The 24,157-nt window shown below is 34.7% G+C and overlaps 1 protein-coding gene across 1 annotated transcript in view; it reads left to right on the top strand.

Annotated features, from left to right (window-relative positions):
- Wasl (WASP like actin nucleation promoting factor) overlaps nt 1-23,812 on the top strand; it is a 45,598-nt gene extending 21,786 nt beyond the window's left edge. The window contains exons 2-11 of the mRNA XM_042695905.1: nt 1,282-1,416; nt 3,216-3,302; nt 3,653-3,749; nt 6,578-6,601; nt 9,962-10,130; nt 10,759-10,801; nt 12,117-12,270; nt 20,178-20,704; nt 22,068-22,176; nt 22,842-23,812. Coding sequence (XP_042551839.1) covers nt 1,282-1,416; nt 3,216-3,302; nt 3,653-3,749; nt 6,578-6,601; nt 9,962-10,130; nt 10,759-10,801; nt 12,117-12,270; nt 20,178-20,704; nt 22,068-22,176; nt 22,842-22,903 — 1,407 coding nt within the window. The 3' untranslated portion in view covers nt 22,904-23,812. The remainder of the gene's footprint in view (nt 1-1,281; nt 1,417-3,215; nt 3,303-3,652; nt 3,750-6,577; nt 6,602-9,961; nt 10,131-10,758; nt 10,802-12,116; nt 12,271-20,177; nt 20,705-22,067; nt 22,177-22,841) is intronic.
- The last annotated feature ends 345 nt before the right edge of the window (nt 23,813-24,157 follow it).

The raw sequence follows: 24,157 nt of genomic DNA, 5'->3' as shown, positions 1-24,157 counted from the left end.
ATTTTAATTGTAAATGCTTAGGTTTTTTGTTTCTTTGCTTTTACATGCATATGTTTTACAATGTTTTAACATGTGCAAAAGATTTTTGATCATAGAATTTCAGATATAAATAACTCATTTTTTCTTTGTTTATTAACATTTTTTAATTATTATCTTTAACTAGTTGTACAAAGAAGTTCCCATTCTACAAAACAGTATATGAATACAAGGTGTTGCTTCTTGTTTCTGATCAAAAACTAAGGAAAGTTTTTGGTATATAGGTTTTTAATTGCTTTTCTTTTTAGAACTTCATTTTGACAGCAATATACATAAAAGGGCAAAAATGTATATGAATTTCATTACTTTAGATTTTCTTATCTGATTTTAAAATTTTTGAGTCTGAAAAGGGGTACCTTTAAATGGCATACTATGTATTTGGAGACCAGTCATATTGATTTGTTGTAGCAGAATTAGGGTTTAAATTTATACTTACTAGGCACATGCTCTGCCATCTGAGCTCTGTCTCTAGGCCTTCAAATAATTTTTTTTAATTAAATTCCTTTTTTATATTATTGTGAAAATACTGTACAGAAGGGTTACAATTACATGGGCAAGGTAATGAGTACATTTCTTATCAAGCATTGTTGCCTCCTCCTTTGTTTCCCCTTCCAATCCCTTCCCATTTTCCACCCCCTCTACTCCCCCCTCAAATAATTTTTAATATCCTCAGTGAAACTTTTAAAATCCCCCACCCAGTTTTTTTTTTTTATCATTTTGAAAAAAGGAAACATTATGATCTATCTCTATAATGTTTAAATAGGAACTTGCTTTCAATTTTGACTTAGTTCCCTAATGTCATTGCTTAACTATTACTACTACATTCCTGATAAATCCACTTTATGAGATTATAGTATACTATGAGGATAGAATATAGGATCTGAAGTCAGATTGCAGTTTGGGCTGCAATTTTAGCTGTCTCACTTAGGTGTATGATACTGCAAAAATTATCTTTTTTAAGTGTTGCGTTAGTAAAGTTATCATAGTAATAACAATTAAGTGGGATTGTTATTTACAGGTGGTTATATATTTCCTAACTCATTCTTGCATCAATGAATGTTAATTTTGTTGCATAAGTTATTTAAACCAGTAGTGGCTTAAAATTATAATAAACATCTATGGTCTTTTCTTTGTAGAAGTCAGTAGTTTAGGAGCACCTTAGCTGGGTAGTCCTGTATCAGATGCATGGAATTGGGGGTAAGTGGGGTTATTTTGAAGCTAATGGCTATAAACTTTATTTTGCAGACTATGTCTTCAGCTGTGGTACAGTTATATGCAGCAGATCGGAACTGTATGTGGTCAAAGAAGTGCAGCGGTGTTGCTTGTCTTGTTAAGGACAATCCACAGAGATCTTATTTTTTAAGAATATTTGACATTAAAGTGAGTTTTACTTTGATTTCACCTCAATCTAATTAGGTTTTCTGTCATAGTTATAATATGAGATATTTAAAATGAATAAGAGAATGATGATATCTTTTAGATACTGAAGTATACAAAATAGGCACATCTACTAAGGCCAAATAAGAATACTGTATTGTCTTCTCATCTACAGTTTTGCTTTCTGGAGTTTTGGTTATTGTGGTAAGCCACAGAACCAAAATATTGAGTAGAAAATTTCTGGAATAAACTTACAAGTTTTGGATAGCTATTTAAAGGCATATTGTTGTGATTGCTATAAGTTTTATTGGGATAATTTGGAAATTTTATCCTATTTTTATAGGAAAAATTATATATATATATATATATATACATATACATATATATATGATCCAGTGGACATCCATGGGATGTTTTAGAATATAATTCTAAAAAAAAAGAATGTAATTCTGTATTTTTTCTCTTCACTGCACTGTGCATTAAAGATAATGTTTTTTAAATTACATTTTTCTATCTTGGACTTTCTCCCAGTTTCTTTTTTTTTCTAGTAATGTACTTTTATTCATTTTGCTTACTGTAGACAAGCTTATATCATCCTTTCAGGATACATCAAAAGACTATTGTCTGTACTTTATATATGTACTGTTACTTGCTTGAGCCCAGGTTTATCTCTAAGAATGTATTTGCTGCTCATTTCCACCTTCCCAGTCCCATCTAAAAATGTATTTCCTGCCTATTCTTCTTTATACTATTTTTATAGATATATTTGGATTGTTATAGCTTTATGATTCCCACTCAATTATAAACCTATCTTGTCACAGAATATATGCCCCTTGTAAGCTATTTATCACCTAGAATGCTCCATTATGTCTTAAAATTTTTTTCTAGATAAGCCTCCCATGGTTAACATTTGTATATGACAATAAACATAGTTGGATTTACTTACAAAATATTAAAACAGGTGTGGTGCCGGTCTTTGAGGTTCTTATCTCCAATTAGCTACTCAGAAAAAGCCAAAAGTGAGCACTGGCCTTGAGTAAAACAAAAAAGCTCAAGGACAAGCCCCAGGTCCAGCACCTAAAGAAATTAATTAAATTAAAACTGGCATTGAACTGGGCATTAATGAGACCAGCTAAGTTATAGTCAAACTTATTTACAGTTGCCCACTTCTTTAGTGGTTAAATAGGATAATCATTGGGGTCTATTACAAAAGTTTTTTATGAGGATTAAATGAGATATGTTATTATACTTTATAAATGGGTGCTTCTCAGCATGTCCTTCTGAATATCTCAAGACAGCTGAGAGACATGGCATGCTATTGTCACTTTCTGGCTTACTATATAGCAGTGATTCTAGGAGATAGGAGTATATCCATAGTTCCGAAGAAGTGCTTTAATAATATTTGTCATCACCAACAAGAACCACTATTTAGAAATAGAATATCATACAATTCTACTAACAATAAAGGAATCCCATTATCGGGAGCCTACTATGTGTATAATGTATTTTACATCTTATGTGTTGGATTTAGGTAGAATTTTGCATTATTTTATTTGCAATAATTGTATTTTTCCATCAACTGGATATAATCATGGGTGACCACTCATAATTAGGTACTTTAATAAAAGCATTAAATTATGTGATTTTATATGCTAAACACACATATAAAATACATGCTTGTTTTTATTAATATAAACAATTCCCTTAATATGAGATGCCTGCTTTGTGTCACTCCTAGAGTTTTTGGCTGGTTTTTTGTTTGTTTTGGAAGCTCTTATTTGATTTTATTTACTTCTTTCTAGGATGGGAAACTATTGTGGGAACAGGAACTATACAATAATTTTGTGTATAATAGTCCTAGAGGATATTTTCATACCTTTGCTGGAGATGTAAGTCATTTTTCTTGTTTAATTTTTTACATTGCTTGCCCTTTCTAATCTGAATTACTTATAGAATCCTATTGAAAGATCAGACTCAGTTTACTGCTTTTTTTTGAAAGATAAAGTATTCAGTTTATTGATTTTCTGCTACGTTAAACGGCTTTTCTAATAATTATCTTCTACTTTACATTTTCTAAGCATTCCCCTTCTTGTTAATCAGATCATAAAATAATTTCTTGTTTGCCAGGAAAATTAACCTTTCTCCTTTAGAAATGTACTTTGTTTATCATGATCACTTTTGCAACATAAAGCTAAATTCATGCATTTTATTGTTGCCCTTTTTACTGAAAATATTTTAGACTTGTCAAGTTGCTCTTAATTTTGCCAATGAAGAAGAAGCAAAAAAATTTCGAAAAGCAGTTACAGACCTCTTGGGCCGGCGACAAAGGAAGTCTGGTAAACTCTTCTATTTTTTTCTTCTTCTTTTTCTTTTTTTTTGGTACATAAAATGAGCCAGCATACTCAGCTTGGGAAAAAGAGATGTGGCTCATTGGCTGTTATTGTACATAAAATTTTATTGAAGCTCAGCTATACTCATTGACATATTGTCTGTGACTACTGTTTTGACATGGTCAATAGTTAATGTAGTTATGACAGAGACCTCAAACCCTAAAATATTTACTGGATAGCCCTCCCTTTCCTAAAAGATGTTTGATGATCCTTACCTCAAAAGACATTTTTTTTTTTATTAAGACCGTATTTTGTTTTAACATTACTATAGAACTTATTCCAGTAACCATTTTTGTTGGTAAAATTCCATGTATGCTGACTTCTAAATTTGCACTGTTTATGTCACTGTTTGTGACAAATTTTTTCATTTTTGTAAACATTTTAGGCAAGCAATTAAGTAGAAATATAAACAAGATCTACAGCCATCACCTTGTTTCTCATTTGTCCTTAGAGTTGCATATTGTAAAACCACAAGGAACCTAATTTAGTACAGAAGAGGACATTAATACATAGAAAAAAATTTAGGCTCATATTGAATTTAAATAAACTGCCATAGAGCTATTGTTTGACAAAGCTAGCAGGCCTTGATCTAGTACAGAAGAGTGATTAGGAAAGTTGATCAACTCTAAAATCGTTACCTCATGTATTACAAAGCCTTTTTGTACAGCTGAAAGATCACTGGGAATGCAGGGAATCTGGAAGTTGCTCTGTAAAAGCAGGAATCCCATTTTATGGGTCTTTATTGTTTTTTAGTGAGTTTTAGTGAGGGGGAGGTAAAAATAAATCAAATTGTTACCTCACTACTGCCATCTTAGTGTGTTCCACTTATTATGGGTAAATAGGAGAATTATTAGGACCTACTACTTTTTGGAGCCAAGAACCATTTGACTCAATAATAGGAAAGTTTTTAATACTATTTCTAAACCTCAACATTAGGAGTCATGGTTCAGTCACTGTTTCAATGGTGCTGGACCAAGAGCTTTCTGGAAGAAAGTCAGAATATGTGATAAAATGAGTCAAAAATACTTTTAAAAAAATAATTGATGTTAGATGCTGTTGGTTCATGCCTGTAATTATTAGCCCCTTGCTAGTCAAGGGACTAATATCTGAGGATCTGGGTTCAAAGCCAGCCCAGATAGGAAACCTTTTGAGACTGTTGGAGACTCTTGTCTCCAATTAACTATCAGAAAACTAAAAGTAGAGCTGTAACTCATTTGGTAGAATGCTAGCCTTGAGTGCAAAATTGATTTTGAAGCTGGTATATGAGTTAGAATGCCTTTAACCTAGCACAGGAATTCTCATGTGTAATGGTAGTTCGCACACTTTTAGGCAGTATTTCAATAGCACAAAGAACATGGTATTAGGGAGGCAGTTGAATTACTGCTAGGTAGCTCTTCATTCTTAGTTCTTTTCCTCACTATATAGCCATCTAATTATTTCTTTTTAAAATAAGTTACTGTTGGACACATTAGCACATATGTAGTTTAACTATGACTGATACTAAACCATCCTTAATACTGTTCCAGTAATGAGCCTAACAAATACCTCATAGCATTAGCTATCATTGTGTGTTCAACTCAGTTATTCTCACTTTCATGTGAATGGCTCAAGCAAGAATTACTTAGCTCAAGTTAAATAATTGTTCCTCAGATACATTCTGAACTTTTATAGTCATTTACTTTGTTCACCCACTGATTTAAGAAATACTGCTGCTTTTTTGTATGAAGAGATAGCAGACCCTTAGAAATTGAAGATTGACTTTCTTGGACATAGAAAGGACTTACTTTAAATGTTTGACAAAATTATTTCATCATAAGTTTGAGTTCCTATTTTTATTTGTTCACTAAAGAGATTCTATTGACTTGTGATTATTTATAAACTAAAATTACATTTGTTATATATGGATCTTCTACATTTCAGAAATTTTTTTTTAATGTGGAAATTACATTTGTTTATAATTCCTTGAATACTTTTGAAGTTTCTTTCTTTTTTTGCGGGGGGGAGATCCAGTGGTGGGGCCTGACCTCTGGGCCTGGGCGCTGTCCCTCAGCTCTTCAGCTCAAGGCTAGCCCTCTACCACTTGCCACAGCATCACTTCTGACTTTTTTCTTTTTGCTTATGTGGTGCTGAGGAATGGAACCCAGGGCCTCATGCATGCAAGCCAAGCGCTCTACCACTGAGCCACCTTCCCAGCCCCTTTTGAAGTTTCTTAAAGCTGAGCTAGGTTTTTTTTTTTTTTTGCTCTGAACAAACCTGGTATGTAAAAACATAAATGCAAATTAGTTTCTTTCTCCTATTTAATTGAATATAACTTTTTAGTATTTGCCTGTCCTGACACTCTCTGTATGCTAAGGACTCCCTAAGTTTTGCCTTCCAATTCTGACTTCATGCTATCCCCTTAAGTTAATGTCAGAACAGCCTTCAGACAATGTATTTGAGCAAAACAGTCTGTTTTCTCTGTTGGAACCCAGTGATATACAGAATACATGGATAGTGGGCTCTTATAAAATGTCTGAATTCTTCTCACTTCTCTCCTTGCACTACTCATTCTCTTGGTTCACTCTAGTCCATTCCTTACCTGGTTTTGTACCTTCCTTAGGTCATTGGGCCTTTCCCCACTTGATATTTAGAATCTTATTAAATGTCAATTCTCAGAAATATCTTCCTTAACCTAAACCTGTTTGTCAATGGGAATGAAACAGTGTAAGTGAATTTAGTTTTTTGTTGAGGTTGTGTTCTTAAGCCTAATAATATTCCAATTTATTTTCTAACAGAGAAAAGGCGAGAACCTCCAAATGGTAAGCTTTTTATAAGTATCAACCAAAAAGATTTTAAATTGTGGTTTTGTTCTTGTAATATGTACCTAGTATTTAGAACCTGATATTACAGTACTATGTTTTATTATGTCCTTGCTTAAAATTAATGAATGTTGGGTGAGATTTATGAAACATGGTTTTGTTTTGGTGTTTTTCCGCATGAAGGAAAAAAATACATAAGATGAAGGTGACTGACACTTCCTTTAAATTTACAAATTGGACAATTTTAGAAACTACATTTTATTCTTAAAATTCACTCAGTGTCTGAAGCAGTGAAGATGAAGAATGGGAATAGGTTGAAGGAATGAGTTTGTTGTAAGTGCACTGTGTACATGCATGAAATATCACAGTGCATCCCCTTCATACTACAGATGTATGGAGTTGACAATTTAAAAATAAAATCTTTTCTACAGGCATTACATTTTATCTTCCATACTTGTTTATCTTAAGATATCTAAGGTATCTTTTTATTTCAAAATATTTCACATTTGTTCTATTTTTATGTGCAGCCCCTTTAAAAAGGAACGTGTGTTTACAAGGTGTGTTTATTTGCAGCTGCATATAACCTCTTTGATTTAGTATTGAACACCTTCAGTATGACAGATTCACTTAGTTCTTTATTGGGGTGTTGAATGCCAGATGCAAAGAATAGCATCTCTGACCTGTAGGATCCTTGACCTGTCATTCTGGATCTCTATGGCCTTTCTGAAGCTATGTGATAAGTTTTGCTTATATTCTTTTCTCTGGAGAGGCTCCTTGGGTCTCATCACATTTGAGTGGGGTCCCTGACCCTACATTGCTCCAGGGACCTTTATTTTAAAAGGGAATGCAACTGGGACAGTCACTCATAATCAAATGTAGTATCTTCCTCAGATTGCATTTGTTTTTATTCTGTAGCTTTATAGTTTAATCATTGGGTGCTATTGTCTCAGGCCTTTTTCCTTTAAATAATATTTTTTATTATGTTGTTAAAGATCAACATTATACAGTAGATATTGCCAATATTTTATTTATGAAATATATATAAACATTACATTTCTGGATTACACGCACCTTAAAAAGTGAAGTAAATACTTGTTAATACAGATTTGAATTCATTTTTCTTACTCTTGCTCTCTCATCAGTGGAGACCACTATTTTTGAGCAGGATTACATTATTTCATATTGGGCATTGCCACTAGGTGGTAGCACATATCTTTACCATGTTCACAGTGTCTCAGCTCTTCATTTAGATTTTAGGTTTATCAGATGTTTTCATATTATAAGTATTAGTAACACATTTTACATAGCAGTTACACATATATTCTTAAATTCAGCTTTGTTTCTTCCTTCCTAACTCCTAATTTCTGTATTGGTCACATTTTTCTTTCCAATGGTTTGTTTTTACCTTCATTGGTTACTTCTATTCCTGTTACTGCTCTTCACCTATTTTTCAACTATGTTATCTTGGTAAAGTTGTATGCTTCTAATGAAATTAAAGGGAAACTTAAATTTGTTCTTTTAGGTATAAAATTAACTAGAAAGATGTGTTACTTACAAGAATATTCAAAACTCTTTTCCTATAACATTTGTTCTTAATTTATTATTTGACTATTTTTAGATAAAAGAGGAAAGCAGCCCTCTCTCATATATTTACTTAGATGATATTCTCAGAATGAATTTAATTTCATAAAGAGAATAAAATGAGACAACTGGAGATGACTTGTATCTTTATTACCAAATTTTGTCTTAAGTTTAAGATGACTGTGCCTTATAGACATGACCGTCTTTTTCTACACTCACTTTTAAAACAGATAAGTAGGGTTTCAAACCATGCCCAGGATTTTCATAGGGATTGTCTGCCTAGTACATATCATGATCCCAGATTCCCACAAGGAAAGCAGATATTGAACATAATACATGTCAATAGCATAAAGTTTAGGTATAACGAGTCCAATTGAGCCAGGGAGCTGTCTCAAAATCCACATGCCAGTCTCCTCAGCCTTCCTGTGTTAACTTTTCTTTAATATGTAGTTATATTTATATATAATTTGAAGCTTGTTATTAGTGCAATAATCTTAGAATATTATGAAGTGAGATTGTGTGAAATTTGCATGTTAAAATAGGATGCTTAAGGAGCATGTAATGACCTTAGTACAATTTGTAAGGAATCTTTAATTGCCTATTTTGTATTCAGTCTTGACTTTAGCAGAAAGAAATTTTTTTTTTTAAGTTGGTCATGGGGCTTGAACTCTGGGCTTGGGCATGTCCTTGCGCTCTTCAGCTCAAGGCGAGTGCTCTACCGCTTGAGCCACAGCACCACTTCCGGTTTTCTAGTGGTTTATTGGAGATAAGAGTCTCACATACTTTCCTGCCTGGGTGTGATCCTTAGATCTCAGCCTCCTGAGTAGCTAGGATTACAGGCTTGAGCCACCAGCGCCCAGCGCAAGAATATTTTTGTGAATTATAAGACAAGCTGTATGTTACAGCATTTAGAATCATTCCTGAAGATTCTACTGATAATATTTGAAGGTGCCTGAAATATATTTACAATTATCTTTGCATTGGCTGAGTGTGTTTGTTTTTTCTATTTTAAGTTTCTGAGTTGCATGCTTCTTGATATGTACTTAAGAGGAAGATATTATTGGACATAAATCTGTCAGCTTTGGAAAAAAATAGTAATAGCAGTTTTTTACTTGTAGACTGATAAAGTTATAACAAAGAAGACTAGATTTCTTTTTTTGTTTTTTTTGTTTTTTTGTTTTTGGGGGGGGGGGGGTGGTACGGTAGTAGGCCTGAACTCTGGGCCTAGGCGCTGTCCCTCAGCTCTTCAGCTCAAGTAGCGCTCTACCACTTGAGCCACATCACCACTTCCGGCTTTTTTTTCTGCTTATATGGTGCTGAGGAATCGAACTCAGGGCCTCATGCCTGCAAAGCAAGCGCTCTACCACTGAGCCACCTTCCCAGCCCCCTAGATTTCTTTGTTAAAAGTTAATAAAGCAAAGTAGATCTATTTTCCTTAAGTGTTACATATCCCATTTACCAATGAGTATTATTTTGATAATAGGCTATTATTTTCAAAATTTAAGTGATCAAACCAATTAAGTATGTTGACATTCATATTCATGAGGCTTAATTTTTTAAAAAATATTAATTTTGTTTTAAATAATTCATATATGCTAAGGCATTTAAAATTTATAGGCATTAGAAATTTAGGTAATACATTACTGTAAAACTATAAGCTTCAGTTTATAGTAATATGATTCTCTATAAATTACACAGCTATATAAATTATACAGTTTGATTGTAAATTACTGTTTTATTAAATTAGATCCCTTCATACCATTTTGGTCTTACTTGTAGGTCCCAATCTACCCATGGCTACAGTTGACATAAAAAATCCAGAAATAACAACAAATAGATTTTATGGTCCACAAGTCAACAACATCTCACATACCAAAGAAAAGAAGAAAGGAAAAGCTAAAAAGAAGAGATTAACCAAGGCTGATATTGGAACTCCAAGCAATTTTCAGTAAGATAGTTCTCTTGTTCTTTTATTATTTGAACAGGTCTTACTATACTTCTCATCATGTTGCTTTTATCTCTTGAGCCTCTCAAGTAGCTAGGGTTACATTTACCACTGTGTCTGGCCTTCACTTTTGATTTATCATTTCGCTCATTTTTTTAACCTGTTAGAAATTTTTGTTTTCTTTTGTAGCATTGTATATATTCATTACTTTTTGAAAACTATGGACTTTGTTGGACTTGTGTTTGTTTGGGGTTTTTTTGTGTTTGTTTGCTCAGTAGATGTTCTGTGAATCTTTTAATCTTTTTGAAACAAAATCTAGCCATGTAGTCCAGGCTGCCTCAAATTCTTGATTGTACTATCCCAGCTTCCTAGTGCTAGAATTGTAAGCATGTGCCCCCATGCCCAACTTGTTCTATAGATTTTATGGCTTACTTTTTCATGCATCAAAAAAGAAAGTTATTTATCCACCAAGTTGTTGAACATTATATATCACTATGATATAAAAGTAGTATTTGAAAATTGCATTATCAAAAAGTATTGTCTTAAGGTAAAATAGACTGGCTAAAGGTAAAACAAAGCCTGTGATATTAGGTTTTAAAGATCCTGTATGAATTTTATTTTTCTATTCTAGGCACATTGGACATGTTGGTTGGGATCCAAATACAGGCTTTGATGTAAGTATCTTTTCAAGTACTATTCATTATTACTAAATTTTGGAAGGATAGTATGGTTTCCTTTAGATTTTTATTACCATTTTTTGGATTCTGATGTTTATGTGAATGTGCTTTGTGTTTACGTGTATATACTACTGATATTTGAAAATACAATATTGTTCTCTCTTTGCTATTGTCTAAACTTTATAGTGAGTAGGTTAAATACTGTGTTTTGATAGCTTAAGAAGTGTTTTTTTTCTTATAACTAACTTCAACGGAGTACATCCAGATTATGTGAAAATAGTATAATTAAATTGGGAATAATCAGGTATATAATTAGTTAGAGCTTTTCTGTTTATTTTTTTTTTTGTCATTTTAGTAATTTGTTATTTTAGGCGAGGTACCAGTGGTTTATACCTATAACCCTAGCTACTTAGGAGACTGAGATCTGGAGGGTCATAGTTTGAAACTAGCCCAGGCAGAAAAGTCCATGAGACTCCATTTCTAAAATAACCAGTGAAAAAATGGCCTGGAGGTAGAGTACAAGTGATAAAGAGTACTAATCAAGCAAACAGGCTCAAAAACCATGAGGCTCTGAGTTCAAACTCTGGTACCAATCCCCTGTCCTTCCCCCCACAACATTTTATTTTGTAGTATTATGAGAGCAAGCTAAGTAAAACAACAGGCAAAGAAAACCAGCTAACAAACAAACAAAAAAATTGGAATTTCAATAGTCTTACTTTTTTTTTCCTTTTTCTTTTTTTGTACTGAGAGCCTCTAGCTCTTTTAGCTTGCTTGCCCAGCTAGTGTCCAACCCCTTCAGACATAGAGCTAGCCCAATTTTTTGCTGTTCATTTTAGAGATGGAACTACTTTAAAAACATCATTTGTGATTTGTATCAGCAAAACTTGTGGTTATATAATATAATGATAATTCTAAAAACATTTTATACCACTTTGTGTTACCTACTGGACAAGGAGGGATTTAAGGAAGTCTTTGTCCTCACATTTCCAAATTGATTTTTTTCCATGTGTTTATTCATGATAAACAAATCTTATAAAGGCAGAGTAGGTATATCAGAGTTGTGAATGGGTTACTAGAAATCTAAATTAAAAACTCTATTTGTAAAGACAGGCAAACATGAAATAAAATAGAAAGTCTCTTTAGTTCTTATTTGTTCAGGTTCTTTATAGAAATATTTATTATTTCCATTTAAAGGAAACGTTTAAAAAATTTATAAACAAAATCATTTCATAAGGACACCGATGAGTATTAAATGTCATGATTGAAATTATAACCAATTTTTTATAGTTAGCAGTTATTTTATCTGTTGTAGCTAAATAATTTGGATCCAGAGCTAAAGAATCTTTTCGATATGTGTGGAATCTCAGAGGCCCAACTTAAAGACAGAGAAACATCAAAAGTTATCTATGACTTTATTGAGAAAACAGGAGGTGTTGAAGCTGTTAAAAATGAACTCCGAAGGCAAGGTAACTTATTCTGATTAGTCACTTTCATATCTTTATTTTTCCCCTCTGAATTTTCTGAGATTAGCTCCTTTTTTGGGAAAGGAGAGCCCCTCAGATTAAACTCTGGGCTTTGTGTATATTAGGAAAGTGATATTACTGATTTATGTACATCTGAGCTCCTGAGATGTTTCATAGCAGGGTGTGTGTGTGTGTGTGTGTGTGTGTTAGCAGGGTGTGTGTGTGTGTGTGTACATTCATGTGTACCCCTCCCTTTGCAGAATGCTTGAAATTATGGACAACTAATTTTGCCCAGCATATTATATCTTGTATTATTCTGATAAAATTTTAAAACTTGACAAGGTTTATTTATTGCTTTTATTATTTTTTCATATTAAATTTGTGAAAATCTATGTAAAAATCTCCTAGCTATTCTAAAAAGTTATAATTGCCTATATATTTTGCCTAATGAAACAGAAGCCATTAAAGTTATTATAATTCAGTAATAATAATTTAAATATAATCACTTTGTAATCACTAATATCAACGTTTTCATAATACAAACAAGGTAAACTTTTTTACTAATTTTGAAATACAAACTCTTTTTAATAAGTTAAAATTTTCTTTTGGTTGAGAGTACAAAAATTTCACTGTCTTTTAAGATATGAAATTTCACTTAAATCACCTCATGTTTTAATGTGTCTTAACAAGTATGACAGCACAAGGCAAATAAAATAAAATTTTCAGCATGAAAGTCATCCCTTTGCTACCTTGATCTTTCAGGACTAATTTTCTTTTTAAATACCCATTACAGTGTAACAGCAAAATCGTCAGATAATGTGTTCTTAAATTTTTCATTTTAATGTATATATTTACCTTTTTGTTTTTCCCTGCTGATGTTTTGATTATGAATCATTCGTTTACATATTTAGTAAACATTATTATTCCTAAACTAGTCTCAGGATATTTAGACAGTTTATCTTCTTAGAAGTCTTACAGTCCAGTGCAAGGTCATATTGCAGTTGTGGAAACAAGTGTTTCTTCCACTAGCATGATGCTCCATTTCCAAACTGTGGATTTTAAACAACACATTGTAGGCACAGCATAACATTATTTCTCTTTTGAGCCTGTCTTCAGGCTTACATTCCAGGCACTGCCCCTGAGCTTTTTTGCTCAAGGCTAGCGCTCTGCCGGTTGAGCCACAGCTCCACTACCATCTTTTTGAACCTAGGAATCTCACAATCTTTCCTGCCCAAGCTGGCTTCAAGCTATGATCCTCTAATCTCTGCATCCTGAGTAGCTAGGACAGGCATGAACCACCCTCCTTACTTCGCACCATTCTTTTTAATACATTACTGGCATGCTGAGATGATGGAAAACCATTATGGTCTTAGAGAACCATAATGTATCTCTCAGAGCTAATTTTTTTCCCACTCTCATCACCTGTGCACACCATACCAGTGATTTTGAACATTTACAAGTAACTCTTGACCTTATTGCCATCTGTGCCTCTGCATTCTCACCTTCATGGCTGTAACCAATAATGAAGAATATCAACTAAATTGAGTTTTTAAAAGCATTTATTAAACTGTTTCTTATTTTACGTGTTTTAAAAACAGGCAGGTTTTTCTTAATTTAGTTTCTCTAAAATAAGAAATCTTAGACATTGAAAAACATACTTTGAGAACAGAATATAAAAACAGAATTTATTATATTCAGTAACTTGAATTTCAATGCAGAACTTGTTTTAAAAAAGAATGGTTTTATGTAAGATGGATTTTTAATGGAATAATAAAAAGATGAACAATTTATTAAAATTTTTGTGAGTGAAACATAATTTAATATTCATAAATATAAAAGAAGAGAAGCTAATTAAGTTGTCTTGAAAATACATCTTGTAAAACTGACTGAAGGAAATCTCTTGATACTTATTTTATAAAGCCTGTAGTCATGATTGATAAAACAGCTAGACTTGTGATTTGGTTTGTATAGTTGTTTAAAGTTCATTAACTCATAGTATGTGTTCTATAGGTCCACCACAGTGGAGTGGTATGTATATGGAAGATTGAGTATGTGCTTTATATGATGCATGCTGTGCTGTGTTGATTTTTCAGAAAATGTAGTTTATATATTCTGCCTCTGTATATAGTGGCAGTGAAATTTTCAGCTCTAATCTCAAACTAATGGTTAGGATACACTTAAAAATTAAAAGAATATTTCTGTATTATTCAGAGTTTAGTACTTTATCTAGAAACTTACTGGAATTTTCTAGCTTTATGTAACAACCCTTCCTGGCCAGAAATAACCTGTTGTTTTAATTACTACTAATTATACTTATTATTTTGTGGTTGCTTTTCATATTTGGCATTTTTTTCTATAACCTGTACAGAATTTACATTTTTATATTAACTTGGATGAGAGAAGACAATTAACAAAAATAAGCACAACATTTTATAAATGTTTACTCAGGGACTTGTCAGCATTTCCATAAACTTAAATTTTTATTAAATAATTTTTTTTGCTTGTTTTACCTTCATGAAAGTACATGGGATCAGTTGTTCCTGAATTCTATGATTCTGTATTTATTTGTTTTAAGTAATTTTTTGAGGAGATAGGATCTCACTGTAAAGCCCAGGCTGACCTCAGACTTAGTGCCTCACACTGAACTAAACGTTGTGATCCTCCTGCCTTTGTCTCCTGAGTGCTAAAATGGAGGATATGTGCCATGGGCCCTAGCAGTCTTACCGTACTCTTAATATTATTGTTGATGAATGCGTGGCTATTTTTAAGTATATCAACCTTTTTTGTATAATACTTCAAGATAAGGGATTTTTTAATATAAATTTTATTTTTCCTTTAATTTTTTTGATAAAAGGAACAATTTTCTTTTGTGGTAAGTTTTATTTCATGCTTTCCATTGTATTCCACAACTGTGTTTATTGCAGCATTATTTACCATAGCTAAGATATGGAACCAACCCAGATGCCCCTCAGTAGATGAATGGATCAAGAAAATGTGGTATATATACACAATGGAATTCTATGCCTCCATCAAAATAAACGACATTGCCCCATTTGTTAGGAAATGGAAAGACTTGGAAAAAATTATATTAAGTGAAGTAAGCCAGGCCCAAAGAAACATAGGTCCCATGGTTTCCCTTATTTGCAATAATTAGTATATGTCTGAGTCAAACAGAAAAGGTCAGATAACTTGATATAGGGGAATGAACCCCAAGATAAGTAGTCAAATGTTTTTTTTTTTCTTTGATGCAATTGTTTCTAACATATTTATAAGGTGATTTCTATGTTGCTTTGTATGTCCCTCCCCCACGGTATAACCCCTGTTTTCACTGTATTTGATGTTGGTATAATTTGTGGAGGTGTAGGGCAAAAACAAATCGTTTAACTAGGGTTACAGGTGGACCCATTGCAACAATGAGATGTACAAGTTGTTATATCGAAAAACGAATCTTACAACTTTGGTGGGAGCTATAGGGAGAGTATGGGAAGGGATGGGAAGGGGAAACAAAGAGGAGGCAACAATACTTGATAAGAAATGTACTCATTATCTTGCCCATGGAATTGTAACTCCTCTGTACGGTATTCTCACAATAAAAAATAAATAATAAAAATAAAAAAATGAAAAATTGTGGTCTTCATGGTAACTTAGAGTTTTGAAAATCTGTATCAGAACTTCTTGTACTTATTTATACTGTCTTGAAAGATATTTTTGGGCATGTAAATCTAACTGCCATCTTTCTCGTCTGTTGAGATAATACAGTCTATAAATAGTGAATATTGTTAAGGAGTTTTTGTTCGTTTAAAGAAATTAATCACTTTTCATGAAAATAGAAGTGATGGGTTTGTACTGCACTAAAACTGGATGTCAGTTTGTTCATTATAAATGAAGACTCCCCTACTCTTTTTTTTTGGCGGAGGGGGGGGGGGTGTGGTCTGGTCGTGGGGCTTGAACTCTGGGCCTGGGCGCTGTCCCTCAGCTCTTCAGCTCAAGGCTAGCGCTCTACCACTTGAGCCACAGCACCACTTCCAGCTTTTTTCTTTTTGCTTATGTGGTGCTGAGGAATTGAACCCAGGGCCTTGGGCATGCAAGGCAAGCACTCTACCACTGAGCCACCTTCCCAGCCCTCCCCTATTCTTGAGCAGTGATTTTTAGACTTTAAAGAAGTGTACCTGGATCCCAGTATATAAATTGAATGCATTTTCAAAAGAGCTTTAATTTAAAAGTTCTTAGTGGAACCATGGGAAATAATTGGTTATTTAGCCAGGCACCAGTGCCTCACGCCTGTAATCCTAACTACTCAGGAGGCTGAGATCTGAGGATCGCAATTCAAAGCCAGCCCAAGCAGGAAAGTCCCTGTGAGGTTCTTAGCTCTAATAAACCACCAGGAAACAGGAAGTGGCACTGTGTCTTAAGTGGTAGAACGCTTGGCTTGAGCTGAAGAGCTCAGGGACAGCACCCGGGGCCAAGAGTTCAAGCCCCATGGCCAACAAAAATAAGTGCCAATGTAGATAGATACTATTACCATTTGAAATACAAACTTTGTAGTTTCTTATTCAGGAATGTGCATAGTACTATACACCTATACCATTTTCTACCTTACTTGCAATTTGGTTGAAAATGCATTAGAAAAGTACTATGCTTTTAGCAAGTGTGAGGACAGCTTTAAAACAAAACTAATCTTGGCATCAGGAGCGGCCTAGCACCCAGGCAGCAGGGAACAGCCCAGTGCACATCCATCTCAGACCCAAGTCTAACCTTTCCGATCCCTGCTGCAGATCTGATTGAGCTCCCTCCAACTAGTTTGGGGCTAAGCACACGCACAGGTGTTTGCTGGCCTGGGGACCCAGTGTGGGCTAGGTTACTCTATGTGAACCAAGGCAAGTGAGGGCTGCCATTTGTCAGGAGTAAACAGATCAAGCCACGACCATGGCCCTGACCATTTCTGAACCCTGCCTAAATCACAACAAAAGATTACAAGATTCATGAGCAATCAAGACAACAAACCAAATCAAATAGCCAGTAACACTCCAGGGAAGGACTCCAATGAGAATGAAGAGATGGAAGACAAAAGAACCATTAAAGAAACGATGACAGAATTGGTCAATAAAATAAAAGGGGAGATGCAGAAATAACTTCAAGAGGATAAAGAAGAGATGACAAAGAAAATCCAAGACTCCCAGAAAGATTTATAGAGAAAATAGCCATGCTGTACACTGCATTAAAAGATGACACGGATTCTATGAGAAGTGAGCTGGGAACTGTAAAAGGTTCAGATTCCACAGTGCAGACAACAGTGGAATCTATAGTTAACAGAATAAGTAACATGGAAAATAGAACTTCAGAAGTCGAGGATAAAACAGAGTAGCTAGAATAAAAACTCAAAAGTATGGAAAAAACATTGAGAACCTACCAAAGAGAAGTCCAGGAATTGGCAGACTCAGTTAAGAAATTAAATCTGTGTAAACCTTGGGCTAGATGAGGGGGAAGAATTTAAGAGGCATCGAAAATCTATTCAGTGAAATAATAGCTGAGAACTTCCCCACTCTTTTCTGAAGATTTGTTTGTTTGTTTGTTTTTTTATTGTGAAAATACCGTTCAGAGGGGTTACAATTACATGGGCAAGATAATGAGTACATTTCTTATCAAGCATTGTCGCCTTCTCCTTTGTTTCCCCTTCCTATCCCTTCCCATCTTCCCCTTACCCCCCTGTTTATTTATCTTTGTTGGTAATGGGGCTTGAACTCTGCGCCTGGGTGCAGTCCCTCAGCTTTTCAGCTCAAGGCAATCACTCTGCCACTTGAGCCACAGCTCCACTTCCTTCCCCACTCTTAGAACCCTTCCCCACTCTTAGAAGAGAAAACCTTACCTGCTTAACAGAAGCATGTAGAACCCTCAGTACACTGGGTCCAAGAAGAAACACTTCTAGACACATCATAGTGAAAACATTAGACATGAATAGCAAGGAACAAACTGTCACAAAATTAAAGAAGGAGCTATATTATAATGGAAAGAAAATTAGAGTCGCTGCAGACTTCTCCACACAAACTCTCAACACAAGGAGCGCCTGGAATAATAAAATCCAACCAATGATCCAATCCAATGATTACATTCTGTTTGGTGGTGGTGGTGGTTGTTGTTGTTGTTGTTGATTTTGTCCATCATGGGGCTGAACTCTGGTCCTGGGTGCTGGCCCTCAGCTCTTCAGCTCAAGGCTAGTGCTCTACCACTTGAACCATACATAGCACCACTTCGGGCTTTTTCTGCTTATGTAGTGCTGAGGAATCAAACCCAGGGCCTCATGGTTGCAAGGCAAGCATTTTACCCTGGAGCCACCTTCCCAGCCTGTTTTGGGTTATTTTTTAAATGATTAAAGCTTCCACTAGTTAGGATATACGTCTTTTAGTATAAACTAAGTTATAATAGGAAGCAGCCCTGTTACAAAAAAAAGAAGAAACACAGTCCCAAAATAGGGTCTTTCTTTTCTCCACAAAAAAGAAAAAGGAAAAACTGAATGAACTTTAGGTTTAACACTCAGACAGAGCTGTAGTATATACCTTGAGCATAAATCATAGGAATGCCCTATTGTGATGTCCTACCTGCTACTTCCAGCCATATATTAGTAGCAATTTGAAAATGTATATGACTAGAGACAATAACCATGTGAGTTTGTGTCTTTCTGTATGTTTCAGTTAGTGTTCCTGATTATGTTTGGTTATAAATTTTGTAGTATGTCCATAATTTGTCCAAATGAAATCTAAACTATCATTATATTCACTTTAGAAGTAGGCATCTACTCATTGTTTAAAATTAAGGTGGGTACTTACAACTGAGTAGGTGACTAGGAATATTCTTAGTATCAGACTACACTTCATATAGGTAGACACAAATAGCTATTAGATTACAAAATTTCTCATAAAATAGTTTGTTTTTCTGTCAGTCTTTAAATGAATAGAGAAATAATGAAGTATGTTACTTGTGAATGTTGATAAAATCATAAATGATAAAATACAATTTAATACTTAAATATTGTATTCTCTGATATATTTTGATGTTTCTGTACTTTAGGATTTATCTAATAAATTTTTCTTTACACAGAATAATAATTGAAATATTATTGGGATAAAAGTTATTTTTATTAATAACTTTAGCTTATAAATGTCTCAATTTGTTAATAATCAGTTCAGATTTCCCAAGTAAATAGAACAACCTTCCTTAATACCATTGCTAGACATTGTATTATAAGATAAAAATTAACATGTAAATTACATAATGAAGGTTTACTTTTTTTTTTTTTTTTTTTTTGTCGGTCTTGGGGCTTGAATTCTGGGCCTGGGCACTGTCCCTCAGCTCTTCAGCTGAGCCACAGTGCCACTTCTGGCTTTTTCTGTTTATGTGGTGTTGAGGAATCAAACCCAGGGCCTTATGCATGCAAGGCAAGCACTCTACCACTGAGCCACCTTCCCAGGTGTACATTTTAAAATAAAAAGTGCTATGTTTTTATTTTTTATTTCACCAGTTCCTGGTGAAATACTGTAATCCTAGCTACTTAGAGGCTGAGATCTGAGGAGCAATTCAAAGCCAGCCCAGGCAGGAAACTCTATAAGACATTGCCAATAAACTACACAGAAAAAGCCAGAAGTAGCACTGTGGCTTAAGTGGTACAGCACAAGCTTTGAGCACAGAGAAGCTCAGGGACAGCGCCCAGGCCCTGAGTTCAAGCCCCAGGTCCGACAAAACAGAAAAAAATGAATAAAATTAGAAGATACCCTCTGCTCAAATGTTTGTAAAGTAAAAATGCAAATGTGAAACTTTCGGTATTTTTGTATCATATATATTAACGTGAGTTGTCTTATTAATATGTTGTTTATGGGGGGGGGAAATATGATCTTCTTTTTTTTTCTTGTTTTCAGCACCACCACCACCACCACCATCAAGAGGAGGCCCTCCACCCCCTCCACCCCCTCCACACAGCTCAGGGCCTCCTCCTCCTCCTGCTCGTGGAAGAGGTGCTCCTCCCCCACCACCGTCAAGAGCTCCCACAGCTGCACCTCCACCACCGCCTCCGTCCAGGCCTGGTGTGGGGGTCCCTCCACCCCCACCAAACAGGATGTACCCTCCTCCACCTCCAGCTCTTCCTTCTTCAGCACCTTCAGGGCCTCCACCACCACCTCCACCCATGACAGTGTCAGTGTCAGCATCAGTGGCACCACCCCCACCACCTCCGCCTCCGCCTCCACCCGGTCCACCACCGCCCCCTGGCCTCCCTCCTGATGGGGACCATCAAGTACCATCTCCCGCAGGAAACAAAGCAGCTCTTTTAGATCAAATTAGAGAGGGCGCTCAGCTGAAGAAGGTGGGGCAGAACAGCCGACCGGTGTCCTGCTCCGGGAGGGATGCACTCTTAGACCAGATACGGCAGGGCATTCAACTGAAATCTGTAAGTAAGATGCCTGTAAATGATCTTGAGATCATTTAACATCATTGGATTCTAAGGTCTTTTTTTTTTTTCACTGAAGAAAGACATGTTTTGAATTTATCTTTTTACCTTACTCTATTTATCTTTGTTTCAACCTTGTAGACTTTTTTTTATATAAACAATGATACGCCGAATTTTAGTTCAGTTTTGTTTCTTTCTGGCTTTTTGTTTTGGTGGTGGTACTGGGGTTTTTGGACTCTGCTTGTAGCACTTGGTAGGCAGATACTTTGTCACCTAAATTATACCTTGAGCCCTTTTTACTTCGTTCTTTTTTTGTAGAAGTCTAGCACTTTTTCCTGGGTTAGCCTTAGACTGTTAGCCTCCTACATATACCTCTCCTGTAGCTATAATGAACAGAGATGTACAACCTGGCCTGGCCTTTGAATTAGAATCTTACTACATGCTGAGTCTTGCTGGTGCTAACCTGAAACCACACTCCTTAGTAGCTGGTTATTTTACATGTGAACCATCACACAGCAGTTTAGATAAAAGCCTGTAGATGTGTAACCCACATTTCTGTATCAAGGTGTAGACAATCTACAGTTTCTGTATTCTAAAATTTAGAGTAGTAAAAACACCAGACTCCAGAAAATTCAGAGTTCTAATAGAATTCTTTTTCTTTTTCCTGTTACTGGAATTTAAACTGAAGCCTTCATACTTGCTGTACTGGTGTTCTATCACTTGAAACATAGCTCCATTGGACATTTTTGCTGGTTAATTGGAGATGAATAGGATTTTCTTCCCAGTCTGGCTTCAAACCATGAGCCTCCAATTTCTCAGCCTCCAAGTAGCTAGGGTTACAGGTGTAAGCTGCCAACACCCAGCACTAATAGAATTCTTGAGAGTAAAAGCTGATAATTCTGAATTCTCTGAATTGGACAAGATGGTCATTTGAAACAATACATACTTTAATAATAGAGATGAGAAACTTTTTTAAAAGACCAGATAGCATATGTTTATATGTATATGTGTTTATAAAATTCTGCAATAAAGTAGTTTCAAGGTTTACCATGCTAATACCTTAGAGACTAGAATGAATAGAAGTAGTCCAGCCATAAGAGCAAATATTTTTCAGGAAAGATATTTCTGTATAACTTGTTTTGCAAATGTATCGATGACTTAACATATTATGAAATAAAGGAAATCAGATCTCAATAATTCTTCTAAGATAGCAGTTGTTTTTTTCTTAATTTAATCCTGTTTTAGGCTTGCACATTTGCTTTCTTTTTAATTTTCTCCTGTTATTCTAAAAAGACAGTATTTTGATGACAAAGATTCTTTGCTAAGGATGTATAGTTGAGCTTTGCTAATTTTCTTGTTCAAGGTGTCTGATGGCCAAGAGTCTACGCCACCAACGCCTGCACCCACTTCAGGAATTGTGGGTGCCTTGATGGAAGTGATGCAGAAGAGGAGCAAAGCCATTCACTCCTCAGGTATGAGGGACGCACGCATGGCATGCGTGTGCGCACTCACACCAGCCTTAGATCTTGAACTCCTAGCCTCATGCTGTAACACAGCTTCCGTTCACAACTGGCACTCTTCCAATGTAACCACATCTCCAAGCCTAGCTTTTTGCTGGTTAATTGGAATTTTGTGTACTTGTTTGCCCAGGGTTCCTTTCAGTCCTCATTTTCAGATCTCGCCTCCTGAATAACTAGAATGATAGGCATGAACCACTAACACCCAGAATAAAATTGATTATTTGAAGTTCTCTTTTTCTTTTATTTTTTTATGACTATCTTTGTTACTATTTTCTCTGCTGTGGGACATATTTAACCAAATTGCTGCCCCTAAGAATAGTCTATTTGTTCTATAACAAAAAATATGATAGAATCTCTGGCCAGCAACCTGAACCTTGAACTCAGAACATGGGCACTGTCCTTAGCTTTTCCAAGGCTAGCACTTTACTACTTGAGCCTCAGCTCAAAAAGTATAGTTTTTGAGTAATTACTTAAAGAGTCTTATAAATTTTCCTAAGCTAGCTTTGAACCACTTTCCTCAAATTTCAACCTCTTAAGTAGCTAGGAATACAGGTGTGAGCTGCCAGCACCCCGCAATAAATATGCATTAATTATTTGTCTTGGTAATTTTCTTCCAGATGAGGATGATGAAGAAGATGATGAAGAAGATTTTGAGGATGATGATGAATGGGAAGACTGATCTATATATATATTATATATATATATATATATATACATACATATATATATTTTTACGGTGAAATACTAAACACTACTTTCTGTCTATGGATTCTGTAAAATTATCATGTAAATGTTCTACCAATTTGCTGTATATTTTTGTTGCCTTTTTGCTTTTTTTTAATTAATCTGTGCAATACCTCATTTAATCTGTAAAGGTTTGTCATAATCTACTCCCTGTTATTGTTGCAAGTTTACACCAGAATGCTCACTTATTGTGAATATTTTTCATTCCATCAACAGAGGAGTTTAAATATTATATGTGAGACTGACAATAAACCTTAATGTAATTTAGTTATAATGCCAGAAGGAAAACACTATTTTCATACCCTCCTTTTTCTGTACCTAAATTTTCTTATTAAAATCTAGTATAGCACTACATTCTTTTTAAGGTGATGTAAACTTCAATTTCTTTAGCCCCGTCATTTTGAACACAATGCTACATATGAATGTTGAAGCTGATACATTGCACAGTTCTCTAGGTATCACTACACAGCAGTTTTTCAAATTTTAGCAATATTCTCTGCATAAAATCACTACAAAAATACTAATGGAGAAGACTGGTACACTCTTCTTAATCATAATGCCCGTCATGTTTCAGCAGTGGTATTTGTAGGCTGAAATCATAGGAGCCCTCACATACCTGTAATTGAGGTTATTTTTTATGCTATAGCAAATGTGGCAGGCCCCTTTTGGCAAAAAGTTGAAATATATTTTTGGTATTCTGAAAAGTTATTTAATTGGAGTTTTGCAGGTTTGGGAATAGTTTCCTGCTTCATAGCCAATATGATTACTTCCAGTGTTTGATTAAAAATGTTAGCAAAACATTATTTTAATAGTATGGAAATAAATGCTTTTATTTTACAGTTTGTAAAACTTGAGGTACTCAGAAATACCAACCATAGAGAAAAATACGTTGGCAAAGGTATACACTATATAAATAATTTTTGTTTGGGTAATTTCTCAAGAATTTTGTCAAATATCAGGTGAGGTATTACATTTTTATTGAAAGATTAATGGTCCCAATGTCAAATTTATTGGAACACATAACTGATTTTAGTAGATTTTTTTTAAATAAAATTTTACAACCTACCCATTTGTTATGCATACTATATGGTGTGTTAAAATTAGGGTTTCCTTGTCGTTACAGTGCACTAATCTGCCTAATGGTGATTGTCTGATATTTATAGTGCTAATTATCACATCTACCTACTTT

Source organism: Dipodomys spectabilis, unplaced genomic scaffold, assembly GCF_019054845.1.
Source record: "Dipodomys spectabilis isolate Male_0828 unplaced genomic scaffold, ASM1905484v1 ptg000197l, whole genome shotgun sequence".
Taxonomy (NCBI): Eukaryota; Metazoa; Chordata; class Mammalia; order Rodentia; family Heteromyidae; genus Dipodomys; species Dipodomys spectabilis.
Note: the sequence above shows the minus strand (reverse complement) of the source record. Positions and strands in the feature narration are given on the sequence as shown.